The sequence below is a fragment of the Carassius carassius genome, chromosome 9, assembly GCF_963082965.1.
Source record: "Carassius carassius chromosome 9, fCarCar2.1, whole genome shotgun sequence".
Classification (NCBI taxonomy): Eukaryota; Metazoa; Chordata; class Actinopteri; order Cypriniformes; family Cyprinidae; genus Carassius; species Carassius carassius.
Window position 1 is genome coordinate 16,467,350 of NC_081763.1, and position 19,282 is coordinate 16,486,631.

General features: G+C 36.6%; 1 protein-coding gene across 3 annotated transcripts in view; it reads right to left on the reverse strand.

Annotated features, from left to right (window-relative positions):
• LOC132149089 (RNA binding protein fox-1 homolog 1-like) overlaps positions 1-19,282 on the reverse strand; it is a 263,380-nt gene that overhangs the window by 143,204 nt on the left and 100,894 nt on the right. For 2 of the 3 annotated variants that reach the window (XM_059558021.1, XM_059558025.1), the window contains exon 2: positions 14,369-14,410. In XM_059558021.1, coding sequence (XP_059414004.1) covers positions 14,369-14,410 — 42 coding nt within the window. Of the gene's footprint in view, positions 1-7,754; positions 8,708-14,368; positions 14,411-19,282 lie in introns of those variants that run through there. The other variant, XM_059558026.1, reaches the window with a different exon arrangement.

A 19,282-nucleotide genomic window follows, 5' to 3' on the forward strand; every position in this document is an offset into this window, starting at 1 on the left:
ATTCATCTAATAACACGTGTAATGTATAAACTCTATATACATAGATACACACACACTGTTTTGTACAAAGATGCCCTGCACAAGAAAATGAAACACAATAAATAAATACAAAGTGATGTACAAATTGCTCATGCAAACTGGCATACAGAACCTTCTTCCTAGTGGCAAATGATGCATTTACATTTTTCTATGATAGTTTAAGTCTCACTCTCTCTCTCTACACACACACACGCACGCGACGCACGCACGCACGCACGCACGCACGCACACACACACACACACACACACACACACACACACACACACACACACACACACACACACACACACACACACACACACAAACACTGTTAATCTACATGAAGGGAAAGGGATGCACTTCTATTGACAACATTAAACAAAACCTCAACCAAATGATACTATTTCCTCTAAAAGTTCAGCTCAGACAACTGCTCTATGGATTATACAAGAACCAACTCAAAAGACTTGAGTTTTGTTCAGTGATTTGGTAATGATTGCCGATTCTTTTCATAGCGGTTTAGTTTCTTAGCTATTGCCACTCTTGTCTTTGGCTTGCTTAGCTGGGGTTCAAAAACACTAAATATTTTGTAATATTATCAATTTGATGTCACTGACAATATTGAATAAGAATGAAACTTAAACTGAATTTGGCTTAATAATGACACTTTTGTCTATGGTATGGGTGCTTTATTGGTCACTCACAATTGACCAGTTTTGACATTGACACTGCTATTGAACTGAACTGAATTAACACTTAACTTACCTAAGATGAATAATGACACTGCTATCTTTAGTAGAGCTACTTATAGCTGAATTGAAATTGTTTCATAACTGGTGAACTTTACACAGTTATTGAACTGAACTGAATCAACACTAAACTGACTTGAGCTAAATAATGACACTATTTGTCTTAGAGCTGCCTTATAGCAGAATTTGGAACGGCCTTATATTTGATGAAATTTGCATCATTAATTATATTTGCATCATTGATACTATACTGTATATTGTGATGAGTGGGCCGGGGCCGAGAGCCGTGGGAGTGGAGCAAGTGGAGTAAATGATAATGAGTGACACTTGCGCATCTCACCAGTCTCTGGTCTCACGGAGGAGCTCTGGAAGAATAAAAGGAGGAGTAAAGACAGTGAGACAAGGAGAAAGGTTCCTGATGATTTTACACCAAAATTTTCACCAAAATTCTTAAACTCTTTTGCCGTTAAGATGCATTTTCTCCACCTGTTTTTTTTTGTTTGTTTTTTGACCCTATGAGCATTTTGCTGTCCAGTGGCCAATACATTTTACAATTTCTGTATTGCATTAGTTTTGAATATTTCTCATGGGCATTTAATAATTTTTGACTTTTCAGTGTGAGTTAAATCTCTTGTTTGGCGCACCCCCCACCGCCTCCCAAAAAACCCTGCTTTTATGCCCACCTGCGTATAAGTGCCACACTCAGAACATTTATTTTGGTTGTCGAATAAGGGGCATTTTATTCATTATATAAGCACAGTTTGAATGGTTAAAGTGTGGCACTTCAAAAAAGAACAGACCATAAGATGTTAAGATTCTTGCTTTGCAAGTTTTGAGTTTACCCATATTGGTGTCACAAAGTTAAGTCGCAATATGTGCCTCCTACACACTGCATGGCCCTGTGGCTCCTCTATTGGTTATCATAGAGGGCAGCCTTTATCAATCAATTGAATAAACTGCTTTCATAGCATCTATTGAAAGACAACTCTGACAAGGGGCTAGAAGTGCCTCCACAGCAGTTTTGCAAGCACCAGGGGGGAAGTAAATAGTAAGAAAGGAAATAACATCAGCCTGGACAGCAGCACAGCTCTGACACTGCTGTTTGCTTCAGTCTTTTCTCTACCTCAGCGATTCATTCCTCATCCTGATGGGCTCCATTTGACAGCAGTGCATAAAAGTGGACCACTGTTTCTTTTAGCTCCTTTTTATGTCTATTTTATTTATTTGTTTACAGACACAACAGTGATAGAAGACATGGGGCCTATTTTGCAATTAAGGCTCTGTGTTAAGATGAAAACCCTGTGGCTGAGAAAGTAACTCACACAATTAATTCCAGTTTACAGCCATACGATCTATGACAAAAGTAATGCTGAAGGGTTGATACTAAACCGGATTGTCAATTTGCCACCAGAGGCCTCTTAAAAAGAACATCTTGTCATATTCGTAGCTTCGCCCAGAATACTCTTTGTCATTATACACGTGTCTGCAATATTATGCCTCTGGACATCATTCTGTCTTTATTATGTAAAATTTTTTTGGATTGCTCTGAAAGTAATATGGTATGAATGAATGGATTTAATTATTTATAATTAATTATTATTTAATTATTTATTATTTATTTTATTGCATTTGGTTAAATACTGAATGGGTGATCAACTGTATCGGTACTGTTCAGATGAACCAGCAAAGAAGTGAATTTCTTGTCATAAGCCAACATAAATGATGCAAATTAAATATTTAGCAAGAACTGTATACTTTTACAGCACAGTAATTTTCTGCATCTCCTGGGAAATTTCATCCTTGAATCTTTTCCACAAAACATATTCATTCCTTCCAGACCACCCATGTTCCAATTAAACATTCAGTATTCATTTTCTTAATATACAATTTCAGTTTGCTATAGCTGCATGACTAAGTAACTGGAGATTGTCTAGTGTGTTTATCAAGTCTTTTGATTCTGAGCTCTTCTCACTACAGATAGATTCTAAAAGCATGTTTTGACTTTATTCATATTACAAGTATACTGCTGTACTTGAAAAATAAATAACAGCATTCATTCGACTTGCATTACAGTTTTCATTATTACAATGCATTATTATTCTTATTACTATAATAATTATTATTATTGTAATTATGTATTATTATTTATATAATAGCAATACATTTTTAGAATTATTAATTGCATTATTGTTATAAAAATAATAATACTGATAATTTAATAACTTAATAATATATAATATTTATATAGTAAATAGTAATTATATAATAAATATATAATATTTATGTAATAATAATAATTATTATTATTATGATTAATGTCGTCTTCCTTATCTTATGGATCCAAATGCACTTTTCATTGCTGGTCAAAATCTGAAATCAAACAAAAACTCTAGCTGACACATTATGTAAAGGCTAAACTTGTTTCCGTATTTCTATTTTCACTTGAACTGCCCATCAGATTAAGAATTGTTCAAATGAGATTAATTTCCTGATAAACCCTCACAGTGAAGAAGTCATCAGAGTGCTTTAAATTTATTCCATGGGCAATTAAGTGCAGCGAAATTTCCTCAGCTAGGACTGATTTTGAGTGATAATGGCAGGTGAAGAGACAGATAATGAGCAGGCCAAGACACACACGCTTACAGCTCTCTAAAATGACTTCCTGTGCTTTAACCCTTGTGCTGCATTAGGGACATTTTTGGTCATTTGCAGTTTAATTTTCTTTTCATTTTGGTTGTTTTAATGCAAATGGTATGAAATTTGGCAAAATTGTGACTTTTTGGATAAATTTAAAAAATTTGATCCCATTTGGCAAAATATGTAAATATGTATAAAATAGTAACATTCAGCACCATAATGAACAAAAATGGCCCATTGAAACCCATTAAAACGTCATTTAAAGCCGGGCTGTCATTAATACATGAATTATGATTTATGTTGAAACATCCTTTCATTTTGAAGCAAAAGCATTATATTTGCAATATATGGTGTATTCCACCAGATTGCGTCACTACATAGGTATTTCCTATGGGTGGAAATGTACGTTATTTTCCTGGTGTCCATTAGGGGCACTATTGACTGTTATGAAGCATTTTAATGGCTCAATAATCTCAAACGATGTTTCTGAGTATGTGTGGATGTCTGATGTGTGTCTGAGTTGACAAAAGTGTGTGTGTGTGTGTGTGTGTGTGTGTAGGACCTAAATATAATACCTGGTGTTTAGGCGAGTGACAAATCACAATATCCTGAAGGTCATATTTTACCATTTCTGTCTGTGTGTGTGTGTGTGTGTGTTTGTGTGCATTTAACAAGAGAAAGCACTTCTCACTTCATTGTTTTCTTTCAGTTTGATTGATGCATATTTTACGGACAGACATGAACCTTTGACACAATTTCGTTTTTTTTTAACAAAGTCTGCCTTTGTTTTGGATTAGACTGGTTGAGAAATCATACAAGTGCGTTTGATGCAAAAGTTATAAAGCTGTGCACATCTTTGGTGCTGCCATTTCAAACTCGACAAGATGAAGAAAAGCTACACGATCACCGAAGTAGTGGACTATGTTACTGCTGAACCAACAGACAGCGAGCCGGAATCTAATGGCAGTGAAATGGAGAGCGCGTCAGAAGATGATGTGGAGTTTCAGCCAACTTCGGATTTTGACTCCTCATCTGACCCAACTCAGAGTAAGGATCTGGATGACACACAGGAGACAGCCGATCCTATGTGAACATCAAAAAATGGTCTTCACTGGTCACCCATTAATGCCGAGATGCTCCGCTTCGTGCCACCCAAGATAGTCCGGACCGACACATTATGCAACAGCTCGCATCGTGGACCCTAGGTCTGCATTCCAGCTACTGTTCACAGAGGATATAGTAAAATTAATTGTGGACCAAACAAATCTCCAGGGGAGACGGTCCGAGACCGATTGGATTAATGTGGATGCAACAGACATCGAGGCTTACCTCGGGATTCTAATTCTGGAGTCTACAGGTCCAGAAATGAGACCACCCGTAGCCTGTGGGATGACCACACAGGCCGGCCCATCTTCAGGGCCACCATGCCCCACCGCAATTTCCAGAAGTTCAGTTCAAATGTAAGATTTGACGACAGGCTAACCCGACCTGGACGTTACTGGGATGACAAGCTGTCTGCGTTCAGGCCGATCTGGGATAAGTGGCTGCACCGCCTCTCCCTTCTCTTTAACCCCGGGGTGGACGTCTGTGTGGACGAGCAGCTGGTCGGGTTCCGAGGCCGCTGCAGATTCAGCCAGTATATGCCCAGCAAACCGGGCAAAATATGGCATTAAGATCTGGGTCACAAGTGATGTTTCCACGTCTTATGCATGGAAAATGCAGATTTATGGCGGAAAATCTGCAGGATGTGCTCCCGAGGTAAACCAGGGACAGAGGGTTGTGCGGGACATGACTGACGGGCTGGAGGGACACACTGTTACCACAGACAATTTCTTCACCTCTTATGCGCTGGCAGAGGAGCTGTTGAAGAAAAAAATTGCTCTGGTTGGAATGATCCGGAGGAACAAACCAGAGCTTCCTCCACACCTGCTCCAAACCAGAGCGCGAGCACCCAGATCCTAAGAGTTTGCGTTCAGGAAGACCACAATGGCTGTGTCGTATGTGCAAAACGGGGGAAAAATGTGCTTTTGCTGAGCACCAAGCACCGCGAGCCCACTGTGAGTGGAGAGGAGCACCAGAAGCCTGTGATGATAATGGACTACAACAGGTGCAAAGGAGCTGTCGACAGGCTGGATCAGGTATGTGATATTAGCAACAGTAACTCACACATTTATTTTATATACACATCTTTATGTGGTTTTCTAAAATCTAGGCATATTTAGTTAGAAGTTTATCATGCTTTTTTTTTTCTCTTGTATTTTTTTTCTCTTATAACTTGGGCCAAAAAAATAGATACATGTCATTCATTTTTCCTTGATATGTTTTTATTTTGCAGGCTGTTGGCGCATACAGCTGCAAGAGGAAGACACGCCGGTGGCCGATGGCGCTCTTCTACAATCTCATAGATGTCTCTGCTTTCAATGCCTTTGTCCTGTGGGTGGCTGTTGACCCTTCCTGGAACCAGGGGAAAACCTTCAAAAGGAGGCTGTTCCTGGAGGAGCTGGGGAGAATGCTTGTGTATCCCCAGATGGAGAGGAGAGAGCACCTCCCCCGCACACCATCCGCAGCAGCCATGGTGCAATCACAGCAGAGAGCAGAAAATTCAGAGGCAAGTGGGTCTGCAGACACCCATGGCAAGAAGAGGAGGGGGTGCAGTTTCTGCCCTAACAAAAAAAGAAAAATCTCCACCACCTGCTCAAAATGTGGCATTTACATCTGTAAGGAGCATGCATTGCAATTCTGCAGCTCCTGCAAATGAGCTGATGAATGACCGACCCCATTTTGGTATCAACTGGTGGAAAACAGTAAAAAATAAATATTTTACCCCAAGGCTTGGTAATGACAGGGTATTTGAATAGAAATTATGATTTTATGATATTATGACAGTGGGTTCAAAAATGTATATTTTAATGGGTTCAAATAGGGCCAAATTTGTCCTTAACACGCTATGTGTGATTTTGTAAAAAAACCTGACATAGTACAAAAAATTAAAATGCACCAAAAATAATGCTGCTAATCTTTGACATATTTAAGTCATAATCCAAAACCAAGGTTTTCACTTTGCATTTAGTATATGGAAAATAATTAAATTTTTGTGTTTTTTCCTCTTATACAAATTGATGGTATCGTCACAAAACTGGAATTTAAAGGGTTAAAATCCTGAAATTAAATAAATATTTGGTAGTTATGATGAGGACTGATGCTGGTTAAAAGATTTAACTTAGTAAAAGTGGAAAATAATAATAATACATGATATTTTAGGCAGTGTTTAATATGTGAACATTTTTGGTCATTAACACGCTGAGTGGGATTTTAATTTAAATCTGACATAACACAAAATCTTTAAATGCACCAGAAATAATGTTGCCGCTAATCTTTAACATATTCATGACTGTGGTAATCCAAAGCTAAAGTTTTCTCTTTGGATTTAGTGTATGGAAAATAATATTTTTTTTGTGTTTTTTCCTCTTATACAAATTGATGGTATTGCCACCAAAACTGGTATTTAAGAAAAAAAAAAAAAAGTGAAAAGTGACGTGACATTCAGCCAAGGGGAAGTCGTGGCCTAATGGTTAGAGAGTCGAACTTGGTCGAAAGGTTGTGAGTTCGAGTCTCGGGCCGGCAGGAATTGTAGGTGAGGGGAGTGCATGTACAGTTCTCTCTCCACCTTCAATACCATGACTTAGGTGCCCTTGAGCAAGGCACCGAACCCCCAGCTGCTCCCTGGGTGCTGCAGCATAAATGGCTGCCCACTGCTCCGGGTGTGTTTTCACAGTGTGTATGTGTTCACTGCTCTGTGTGTGTGCACTTCGGATGGGTTAAATGCAGAGCACGAAGGGTTAAAATCCTGAAATTAAATATATATTTGGTAGTTATGATGAGGACTGATGCTTGTTAAAAGATTTAACTCAGTAAAAGTAGAAAATAATAATAATATATAATATTTTAAGCAATGTTTAATATGTGACCATTTTTGGTCATTAATGCACTCAACGTCATAAAATATATAATGCAGCACAAGGGTTAACCCCGCAGTTATGAATTTAACGTGTCACGCAAAGCTTCTCAGACACTCTCTACCCCAAAGAAAGAGCAGTCCCGTCAAGAATGAGATGAGAGAGGGATGAAACTTTAAAATGACTGATTACTAACCGGTATACAAACACAACACAACAGAGCATATCGCATGTGGATATGTAGGATTTCTGTCCTGCAACAAACAAGCTCAAACGATCAGACGAGAAAACACATAAACGCCAATAACAACACTTTAGTATACAGTACACAAGCACATATGCACACACAGCAGTCTGCAAACACCAACGAACATGGCACAATCGGTTACCTACCCACAAATACATCATCATCTTGAGCGAGGAGTCAGGGGCTCTCCGGCAGTGAGGAAATGCTTCCTTACGTAGCTTCTTTTAACTTCTCGAGCTCAGCTACGGAAACCCGGCTGAATCCTTCTTGTTTCCCCTCTCTCAGGCTCACAGTTCTTTTGTATAATTTATTATATCACTATAATAGAGCTTATTAAAACTGACACTTGGAGGAAGAAGAAGCTACTTCACAAGGTTTGAGATGCTTCTAGCAGTCTTGTTCTTGCTCTTCTTTTTTTGCTCTTTCTTGCCTTTCCCCACTTGGTCCTCCTCACCCTTTCACTGACAACCACTGCAATTCCTGATGTATATATTTAATGAGAAGATCCGTGCACCAAGGAAGTCCAGTATAACTATGCACTCAAAGAGCCAGAGAAAGAGCGAGAGAGAGAGAGAGAGAGAGAGAGAGAGAGAGAGAGAGAGAGAGAGAGGAGGGTGATGGTGTAGGTTTATCTAGTACAGGCTCCACAAGAAAGGTACGTGTACGTTAACGCACAGTTGATAGGACGATCCGAAACAGATCCTTCCCCCACAAAAAGAAGTTTCCCCTCTAACAAACTGCTGCTCAGATCCTCAGACGCTTTCGTCCATAAGCTGATGCACAGGGGAAGACATCAGTAAGAAATCAAAAGACTCATCTTCTGTCCTGAGGGAAGGTAAGAAGACAACTGACCGAAAAAACAAGCTTGCAACTTCCTCCCAAAAACAAACAAACTGTAATCTCAGGTCTGAGAGATTCAAGTAAATAAAAAAGCAGAAAAAAGGCATGAAAGAGAAGAAAATAAAATAAAGGTAAACTGAGATCAAAAATGGTACAACGAGATGAAAAGGAGACAGAAAGCACCACCCTCTTCTAAATGTGGAGCTTGCACCTGACTCTGCAGCGTGGATGGGATTTTCTCCTCTCTCGTTCTCCTCCTCCTCGTCCGGAGTGAATGTGCTGGAGATGAAAGCAGCGTGTACTGAGGCCAAGGCCTTCCCGCTCGGGTTGCTCTGGCTCTGACGCACTGGCTGCCTCCTTACAGCACTTTTCTACAGCCATCTGCTGACTCTACCATGCTACTGCTACCGAGAGACCAGACACACAACCAGCAGCCAGCTACAGTGCTGCCGTAACGAACTAGAAAAGCACATACTGTATGAGGCTAAAACTCATTTCTATTGTTTAGAAGAGGGATGGGGTTTTAAATCAAACACTGCTATTAGAGAAGCAGAACCTTTTTGTAAATGGATTTCAAACCAAGAGGGGACAAAATGGAAATGTGAGCAAGGTCCTTTTTTTTTTATGTGTGAGACACAAATGCAATGATATTTGCTTGTGTAATTATGAGGGGAATAAAATTCTGAGGAAAATTTAACTATTAAATTCTCCTCAGAAAGCAATTTGAGTCCCCTTTGAAAGGAAAACAATAATAAAAAAGAAAGTACAACTGTTACAACAAGACAGAGAGTGTGAGGTCTAATGATTATTAAGCTAAAGGCTCACACTCAAGCCCACATAACGCACACACACACACAAACACACACACGTATCATATTAAAGCAATACGACATGCTTGCATTAAAGTGATTTGCCACTTATTAAAGTGAATAATTTAAAGTATTTTATATAGAGCATATTTATTTATTATGATACTGGTATTCTTATCTACTTATACTTAAATACAACAAAAAATAAATTAAAAAAATAATTGCTAACACACTGATTGTTTATGACAAAAAAAAATGATCAATGTCACATCCGGGAGGATGATGTCATTATGGAACTGGCTTATTTTAGTTAAAGGGATATTACAAAAGACTAACGGGATGGAAAATTATATTGAGGGCACAGAAGAAAAAAAAATTATATTTAAGAAAGGAAAAATGAAGAAACAGCATATTAAAATTTTTCAATCTAAGTGTTAAACATTGTATTCAATATATTAGGCTCGATAGCAGCATGTGAAAGTACTGCTTAGCAGGAATGACTGGCTTTGACTGCTGCTCATTTCATAAGATTATAGCGGCAGAATGTACCATATTTGCAACAAGATGGAACGTTTTTCTTCCAAATGAGACGGTTAGTACAAAGAGATCCGGTCAATACTCTGAACAACAATTCTGAAAACAATAAATGATTGTTGACATATTAAATGTCAGGTACAATGTAAAGCCCGTTGTTTGTGCACCCGAGCACAACGAACATACTTCAGCATACAATTTCGTTAAACCATTTTACTTCTGGGCAAGAAAGGTCTAATGGTCAAGGGAGTTGAGTGCCGCTTACTGACACGTCCATTTACATGGAGCAGACCAATTCAGCTGCTGTCTCCTCGGTCCGGTTGTGCCCTTTAACCCAATTAAAAAGCTACAAGTCTGAAATAGTAGGTAAACCGTCTTAAAGCAGTAGTGCATCTCATTTGTTTTAGTCAAGATGGAAATAGGGGTCCACGCGCACCCCCCGGCTTTTTTTATGCCACCTGATTTTTTAAAATCCTTAAAGTGTCTATTTTCATAATCTGCCAGGTACCAAGCTGAAATAATGATATATATAAAAAATTATATAGAAAGTGGCATAACATTAGAAGTAAACAACATACAGAGACAAATGAACACATTTTCCCATACAATTCTGACCCCAGGAATTTAATGGAATGGTTATTTTTGACAGTTGACAACATATTGACCTTATTTCTGGACAAAAATAGCAAAAAATGGACAAAGATGTGTAGAGGATCAACTATTTTTTCGATTTCTGAAGCGCATAGGGTGATTATTTTTCCACAACCTGTTATTTCTTTATCATTCAAGTATCTATTTTAAGATTAAATTGGGTACCAAGCTGAAATAATGTACATAATGCTTTATTTTTAACCCTTTGCACCAAACCCGAAAAATCTAAATATGATATAAAGTGGCATAACTTTTGATGTAAACAACTCACAGAGACAAATTGACACATTTTTCAATACAATTCTGACCCCAGAAATTGTTATTTGTCATGTTTTACAACATCTTGACCATCTGGCACCAACAACCATGCCACACTCAAAATTGCTTAAATCACCTTTCTTTCCCATTCTGACATTCAGTTTGGAGTTCAGGAGATTGTCTTGACCAGGACCACACCCCTAAATGCATTGAAGCAACTGCCATGTGATTGGTTGATTAGATAATTGCATTAATGATAAATTGAACAGGTGTTCCTAATAATCATTTTGGTGAGTGTAGATCGTTTACAAGTGTCAAAGGCTTCTACATCTGGTGAATCATTATCATTGAAAAGGAACTCTCTGAGCCATGTCAAATCACTGTCAGTTCAATCTGAAGGAGCTCCAAGAAGGTGTTCCTTCTTGTTTCCCAATCAGTGCATTTTCTGTGACAAAGCAAAATCCAAGTTCAAGGGCAAGACTGAAGAGCTTACAAAGTTTCAGAGTTGGAAACACAAGGAACCAGCCTGGAAAGTTATTGAACCTAGGGCACAGGAATTAAAGAAAGAGGCTCTTTATCGCAAGGTGCAGGGCAAGGACCTTTTTGCAATGGAAGCTAAGTATCATCCATCATGCAGAAACAACTTCAACACAGAGTACCAAACCCATGAGCATGGAAGGGAGAGAGTAGAAAAGGCAGCAGACAACACTGACAGCCTGCAGGCCCAGAAGATAGCAGCATATAATAAAGTCATATTGTGTGGTAAAGGATTACATTTTTAGGAATGTGATTGAATGCAAAGAGGTTGTCCAGTTAAGATCCATGTGCAACATGTACATGAAGACATTGGAAAATCAAGGTTTTCCTAATCCTGAATACCGCAGTGAGAAATTGGCAAGACAGTTACAGGGAGACAAAGACATCTCTCATGAACTCACATTCTCCAAGGTGCAACAACACAGGTGTATTAAGTCGAACCACATATACAGCTCAGCATTAATGTAGATGAATTATAATGCAGTTTATTCACCTTGCGATAAAGAGCCTCTTTCTTTAATTCCTGTGCCCTAGGTTCAGTAACTTTCCAGGCTGGTTCCTTGTGTTTCCAGCTCTTCAGTCTTGCCCTTGAACTTGGATTTTGCTTTGTCACAGAAAATGCACTGATTGGAAAACATGAAGGAACACCTTCTTGGAGCTCCTTCAGATTGAACTGACAGTGATTTGACATGGCGCAGAGAATCCCTTTTCAATGATAATGATTCACCAGATGTAGAAGCCTTTGACACTTGTAAATGATCTATTTTCCCTGTAAAGCTTTTATAGCAGTATTGGTGATAGCCAAATGTATCCAAAGACAAGTCCTCTAATTTCAATGGAATCTGTTCACAAATATCCCTCATGTGGTATGGTGAACTTACGTCTTCACAGAGTCTCATATCTCGTATAGTGTGTAGATATGATAGCTTCTCGCTTGCCCCCCCCCCTCCCAAACTAAGCTACCAACACGGCTAGTCAAGAATACAGATTCGATTTCCGAAAGCCTGTGATTATAGTAAAAACTGTTGAAAAATCACTTTAAGTTATGACTACAAAGGTATATCTTAATTATAGTTTCAAATACTTACTGAAATTTTTCCAAAAGAGAGAGCAGTGGGAGATGGCGATCTGCAGGTACTAACCGACGACCACCAACTGCCAACTGCAAGGCCCCAAAAATCTAAAACTTGCAGTTTATGCTCAGTCAACTTTTTGGACCTTTTTGGATTTTTTCTGTAGTTTTTTATTTATTTATTGATTTTCTTTTTTTTAAATTTAAGTTAATTTGCTTTGTTTTGTTTACTTCAAAAGTAAAACTATTTTAAATATCTTCAGGTTCAGGATAGGTGAAGTAAAAGGTTAAAATAAACCCTATTTCAGGCTGCTAAGTATAATAAAAACGCTGTCAAATGAACTTTTTTTGCTCTTTTTGACCACAGATGGTCAAGATGTTGTAAAACATGACAAATAACAATTTCTGGGGTCAGAATTGTATTGAAAAATGTGTCCATTTATCTCTGTGAGTTATTTTCATCAAAAGTTATGCCACTTTATATAATATTTTGATTTTTCGGGTTTGGTGCAAAGGGTTAAAAATAAAGCATTTTGGACATTATTTCAGCTTGGTACCCAATTTAATCTTAAAATAGACACTTGAATGATAAAGAAATAACAGGTTGTGGAAAAATAATCACCCTATGCGCTTCAGAAATCGAAAAAATAGTTGATCCTCTACACATCTTTGTCCATTTTTTGCTATTTTTGTCCAGAAATAAGGTCAATATGTTGTCAAATGTCAAAAATAACCATTCCATTAATTCCTGGGGTCAGAATTGTATGGGAAAATGTGTTCATTTGTCTCTGTATGTTGTTTACTTCTAATGTTATGCCACTTTCTATATCATTTTTTGATTTTTCGGGTTCCGGTCGGGTGCAGCAAAGGGTTAAAAAAGAACCCTTTGGGACATTATTTCAGCTTGGTACCTGGCAGATTATGAAAATAGACACTTTAAGGATTTTAAAAAATCAGGTGGCATAAAAAAGCCGGGGGTGTGCGTGGACCCCTATTTCCATCTAGACTATTTAGTTTATGACAAAAAATATAACTTATAAAAAAAAAAAAAAAAAAGAATAAAGTAATAGTGCTAAGTATATCATACTTGATTCTTTAAATAATCTAAATTAAAGGCATGCTTCCAAAAAGTGTCCTCAGACTCATTAGTGAGTCACTAACAAGAGGAAATGAGATGACAAAGAAAAAAGAGAAGCACTCTTCATGTTTCTAAGAGCCAAATCAGTACTGGACTGTTCATAATAATAATAATAATAATAATAATAATATGATTATGAATTTGCAGAGGCCAATGCTGATTTAGCAATACATATACTGTATAATCATTATTGATTTAGTCCACATTTACTGCTCTAATGTCAACGGAAATTAAAAATATATCCATCACTGAAAAACAAATAAGGAAATTAGGAAAATGAGAGTGATGTGTGTGTATGAATAGGAAGGTCTGTGCATTAATCATATCAGCCCTATCAGACTTAAAACCCTTCAACAAACCATGATAAATTATAGCACTGAGAGGGGACTGCAGCATGTACACATCCCTCCCATGATCCTGCAGGGCTGCACATACACACTGTGTGTTCTGTGCGCTCAAGGCAGAGCCGGCAGGACACATGGTCATCCCTCCACACAGAGGAAGATGAAGATCTTTAGCAGAGTCTTCATCAGGAGTGAAGCTGACACCTTTGCTACCAAGCCAGTGAGTGAGCAGGAGGGTTTGAGAGCCACTATTAAAATTTAATGAGAAGGCAAGGCAAGCTTTGTTGTATTTTTAATATGGACACAGCAGAGTATAAGGGAATAACAGGTTTCTGTATGAAAGTTGCCTATTGATTTAATATCATCATCATCTTGTCTGGAGATGCTGAAATAAACATGAAGGATACACAAAAAAAATCATTCTAAAGTCATGAATGAATCAGTTTTATGATCGCCATGGATTGATTAATTAAAAGGTCAATACCAACAACATCCAGAAGCTCAATAGCAATACAAAAAGCACACAATACACAAACACAATAACGATCACCCAAAGAAACACCGAAGCATCACTTACCCTGAGCTGGTCTGTATCACAACTCATTGGTTGTCCTGGAATCTGTCAACAGAGACATACAAATTATAGTAACACATTACACACCAAATAAAGCACCTCCCTTCAGTAATTACAAGTCAATCATCGAGAGCGGGCTTAGGGGAGAGAAAATGAGATCTGTCAAAACTGAGGTTTGCAACATGGAACCATGCAAAAGGTGGTGAGAGCAGGGAATAAGACAGGCAAGACATCATTCCCATGCTAGAAATGGCACGCATAACAATTTTAATTTATTTTCTTTCTCCAATAATGGAAATGGTATAGAGCAATTGGTTCTCAACTGGTTTTGCTTCAGGACACAGATTTTAGGTTTGCATTCAAGTGGCAACCCAATATAGTATCAGGATTGTAGAATGGTAAACAAACATATCTGTTCTGAAATCAAATTACTAGTGAATATATATATATATATATATATATATATATATATATATATATGATAATTTTGGCTGGTCATACACAAAAACCTGTTAAGGGGATACCTCACACAAAAATTTAAACTTTGTCATCATCTACTCACCCTGTATTAGTTTCTTTGTTCTGCTGAGAACCAAAAAAAAGATATTTTGAAGAAAAAAAAAACTATTCTATACAAGCCATTGACTTACATGTATGGACAAAACACTATAGTACTAGTCAATGGCTACTCTCAAATATTTGGCTGATAATAATCTTCTAGTGTACAACAGAAAAAAGAAACTAATACAGGTTTGGGACAACTTGGGGGTGAATAAATTGATGACAATTTTCATTTTTGAATGAATTACCCCTTTAAGCATTATTCTGATTTAAAACAATTAATGGTGAAGGTTTAAATCTGTATGCAACTTTGGTTTAAGTTGATCTATAGCTTGTCCACTATAACGTATCAATATTTAAATTCCATGTATGTGTGAATGTATTGAAATATATTAATATTACCATGAACTGCACACAACCAACAATATGCAGTTGAACTTTAAAACAAAAATCCTGTTGTTACACATAATCACTGAGGTCTGCACAAACTCTGTTTATCAAGCAAATGAACACTGCATTGTGTTAAAAAAGGTATAAATAATGTATTTCTTTTACATTAGTTTTGTTCATGGATTTTGAGGATGAGGGGATGTCCAGCACCATGTTCATGTCAGCATCTACCTAACTTCAGAGACAAGAAAGATGTTTTCATCAAAACATCATAGAGTTTGACTGGATGTGCAGCCTTTGATGTTAATAACAAAATATTAAGGAAGCATTTTTCTTTGCTATATGAACCAGATATGATTATACAGTTTGAACAATGCAAAATAATACAATTAGACAAAATCTGTGACACATTTTTGGGTTACAACCCACCAGTTGAAAACCATCGCTATAAAAAAATCAAGTAGAAAATTCAATTGAGCAGAGTATTTCTAAATGCCTCGATGCACAGAGTTTCTCAAACACTAATCAATCATACTGAACCCTCAAAGAGGAGGGGGGACGAAAAACATTTCTAATTTTGTTAATGCTTGTTGAGTGCTTGAAAGAGAACTACACAATTAAGAGATTAGGGTCTGGTTACGCTGAGAGGGTTCCTGGATATACCACTAATCTTTCCCTCGTGCTTGCCGTCAATACATCCATAATGCACTGGCCAATCTTCATTTAAGAAATAAAATCTGTGTTACAAACTCTCTCTTCAAAAGTAATGATATTAACAGTTCCACTTTCCTCTTAGCCTAAAACACTTAGCTGTTTTTCAAAGTGTGCTCATTCCCCATTAGCCAGGCCACTGAGTGAAGCTGAATAGGATTTTCATCATTTAGTAACTGGACATAGCTGCAGAAAGACCCTAAAGAGGATTATGACCCACAGATAGAGGGAATAAAGGCCAAGAAAATTGCTTTGGTTTGATATGATATGAGAAAAAATGGATACATTAACCTTGCCACCTCAAAATATCTGCGTATCAAATTAGTAGTTAGACTTCCGCTGATTGTTACTCATTGCATTTTGGCAAACCACTCCTGCCAGTAAAATGTTACGCCTTTTATGGGAATGTTTATATCATGTGCAAAGTTTTCATTTAATTGTAAAATAAATTTAAAATGCAGGAATGACATCAGGGATTTTTTTTAATTGCACACTTTAAAAAAATGTCTATTAACGTTTTACACAAATGCATGCTGTTTCCCTGTTAAAAAGAAGAAGAAAAGAAAATAGGACGCCACTAGGTTTTCTTGTAGGGTAGGAATTGTATTTAGCGCTGATGACCTTAATGAAGGCTCACTTGTTTTGGTAGCACTATGCTTTCAGCCAACGGCCCCTAGCAGGTCGTTAGGAGAAGCTTCTCAATAGCTCTGGGGCATGCAGCATGCTTCTGGATTCAGACCGCTGCATACATTTTTATATGTAGTCCAGTGCTGAAATCTGAAATTCATACAATTGTTTTCTTCTCTGCTATTTTTAATAAGGACTGACAACTGCTGACAACCATGTTTTGTGTTTTTTATGTTATTATGTCATTATATCATTGTTATAGCTGTCAATAAGATATTTTTTTTAAGTAATTACATTTGATACAATTAATGACATGATATACTGATTATTTCATGCCAGTTACGGTATTTTCAATTATCAGTATTTGCTCCCAGATGAAGATTATTGAAGGCATACATCATCTCAGAAGAGTCCATCATTGAACAGACATTACAAAATGTGGAACTATAAATAAATGTTGTTCATAGGGATACACTGATACCAAAATTCTGGACGATAACAAGAATCCGATAATATATTGAATTCTGATTGCCAACTGATCAGTAGCAAATGTTATAATTTTTTTTCGATTGACACCAACATCATAAAATAGTAATTAAAATAGTATTTCTTTGTCACGTTGATATTCTGATATTGTAAATATTTTTTTCATAATCATTTGGTAATAGTTAATTCAGTGATGAATTAAAATTGACAGAAAATTGCTGTACACACACATACACACACAAACATGTGTTCCATGTGATATATATATATCATATATATACACATACTGTACAATATGCAATGTCTGGATATTAAATGAATTAGTGTGAATTAATAAGTTTCACAAAAAGGAATTGATGCATATTCATATACATAACGGTAAGGGGATAAAACAAAAAAAGTGTGTTATTTAAAGAATGTTACACTTTATAATTATGCTTTCTTAACAATTTGAATGAGTTAAATTGACAGTAACAATCATTGTGGGAACTAAATCCTATGTGCTGAAAGGAGTGTGATGGCTCACAGCCTTTTCAAAGCTTCTCAGGCACATGATTCCACAAAAGCCAAGGCATACTGCGTGGAGATGGCCTCAAACAGCTCCGAAGAGGCTCTTGTTCAGTAATGATACTTTCCAGATGAAATCAAGGGGAAAATCAACAATAGTAGCACAAGCAGCCCTCCTCCGTATGAAAGGACAAAAGGACTCTCAAAGGGCTTGCTTATCTAATAGTCTGCTTCCCTCATTTCCACTCAGAATACACACTCTCTCTCGCCGTCTCGCTGACTTGCGTAGAGCACTTGAGAGAGACAGACAGAGATGAAGGGTAATACTGAACTGTTGTGGCACAGAATTACAGGATGGAGAGGTAAAGAAAGAGAAAGTGAGAGAGATCAGGCCTAACTCATTCCCTCAATGAGCTCTATAGGTCTTACACATGCAGTGAAAAAAAGCTGAATGAAAAAATGTCAATAAGTAGCACTCTGCTGAGTACAAGCGGCAGAACACGAACGAGCAGAATGACTCTATTAAGCTGACACAGAAGACTGCCCTCAGCCGGACCGCTGGATAGAGGGGAAAGAGCACAAGACAGACAGGAAGAAAGCATAACAGAAAACCAGAAACTAAACAAAGGAAATTCAATTCTCTGATAAATCAGTGAAAGCTTCACCAGACCCTCAGAGACAGAATCCAAACCAGTCTGATGGCACAGGTGGCACACATTCCAACACATGCAACATTAAAATTATAATTTATTTGTAAATTAACATCTCAGGAACATTTCAATTATTATCAAGGCATAGTATTATTATTTTACAATAATTACATTGACTTTGAATAGAATTAAATTTCTTTAATCTTAATTTTTTTAAAGTCTTTATATATAATACATCATAAATGTTTTCTGAATGCCATAAAATAAACATCATAATTTCAAATTGTTTCTTGAAAATTGACGACATAGAAATATTTCAGTTCACTGTCAAAGCCGTATGGTTTTACATTGATTTTACATTGTCCTTTAAAGGATATCAGGAAATAAATAAACCTATAATATTTAAGATATTGCCATAAAACTATATATATATATATATATATATATATATATATATATATATATATAATTTATATTTAATATATATATTTTAAATATAAATTCTTATATTTAAGAAAATGCATTTCATATTTAATATAATTTGTTCCAAAAACTACAAAATATTTTATGCATATATGTGTGTACCTTGGTTCATATTATTTATGATAACATACGATACCTTAAAATCAAGATTTACTATAAGGCATTAAAAATCATTTTATAAAGCATTACAGCAGTGTTACTTTACTACCACTGAGGTACAGTACTATTATAGATTTATAATACTTCTTATTATAATAGAAGTATTCTAATTAATTTATTATTTTTATATTTTCCAATTCATTTGCATTTCATTCATTTTCATTTAAATTAAACATTAACAAGTTTTGTTGTGTTTGTGTCATTTTTTATGTCTATATAGTTATTTGCATACATCAAGGGTAAATTAAAATGAAACACATATTTTCATTTTATTTTCATTCAGCCATTGTTTATTTTATTTCTGTTTATTTGTTTGTTCATGGTATGGTACTATAACAACCCT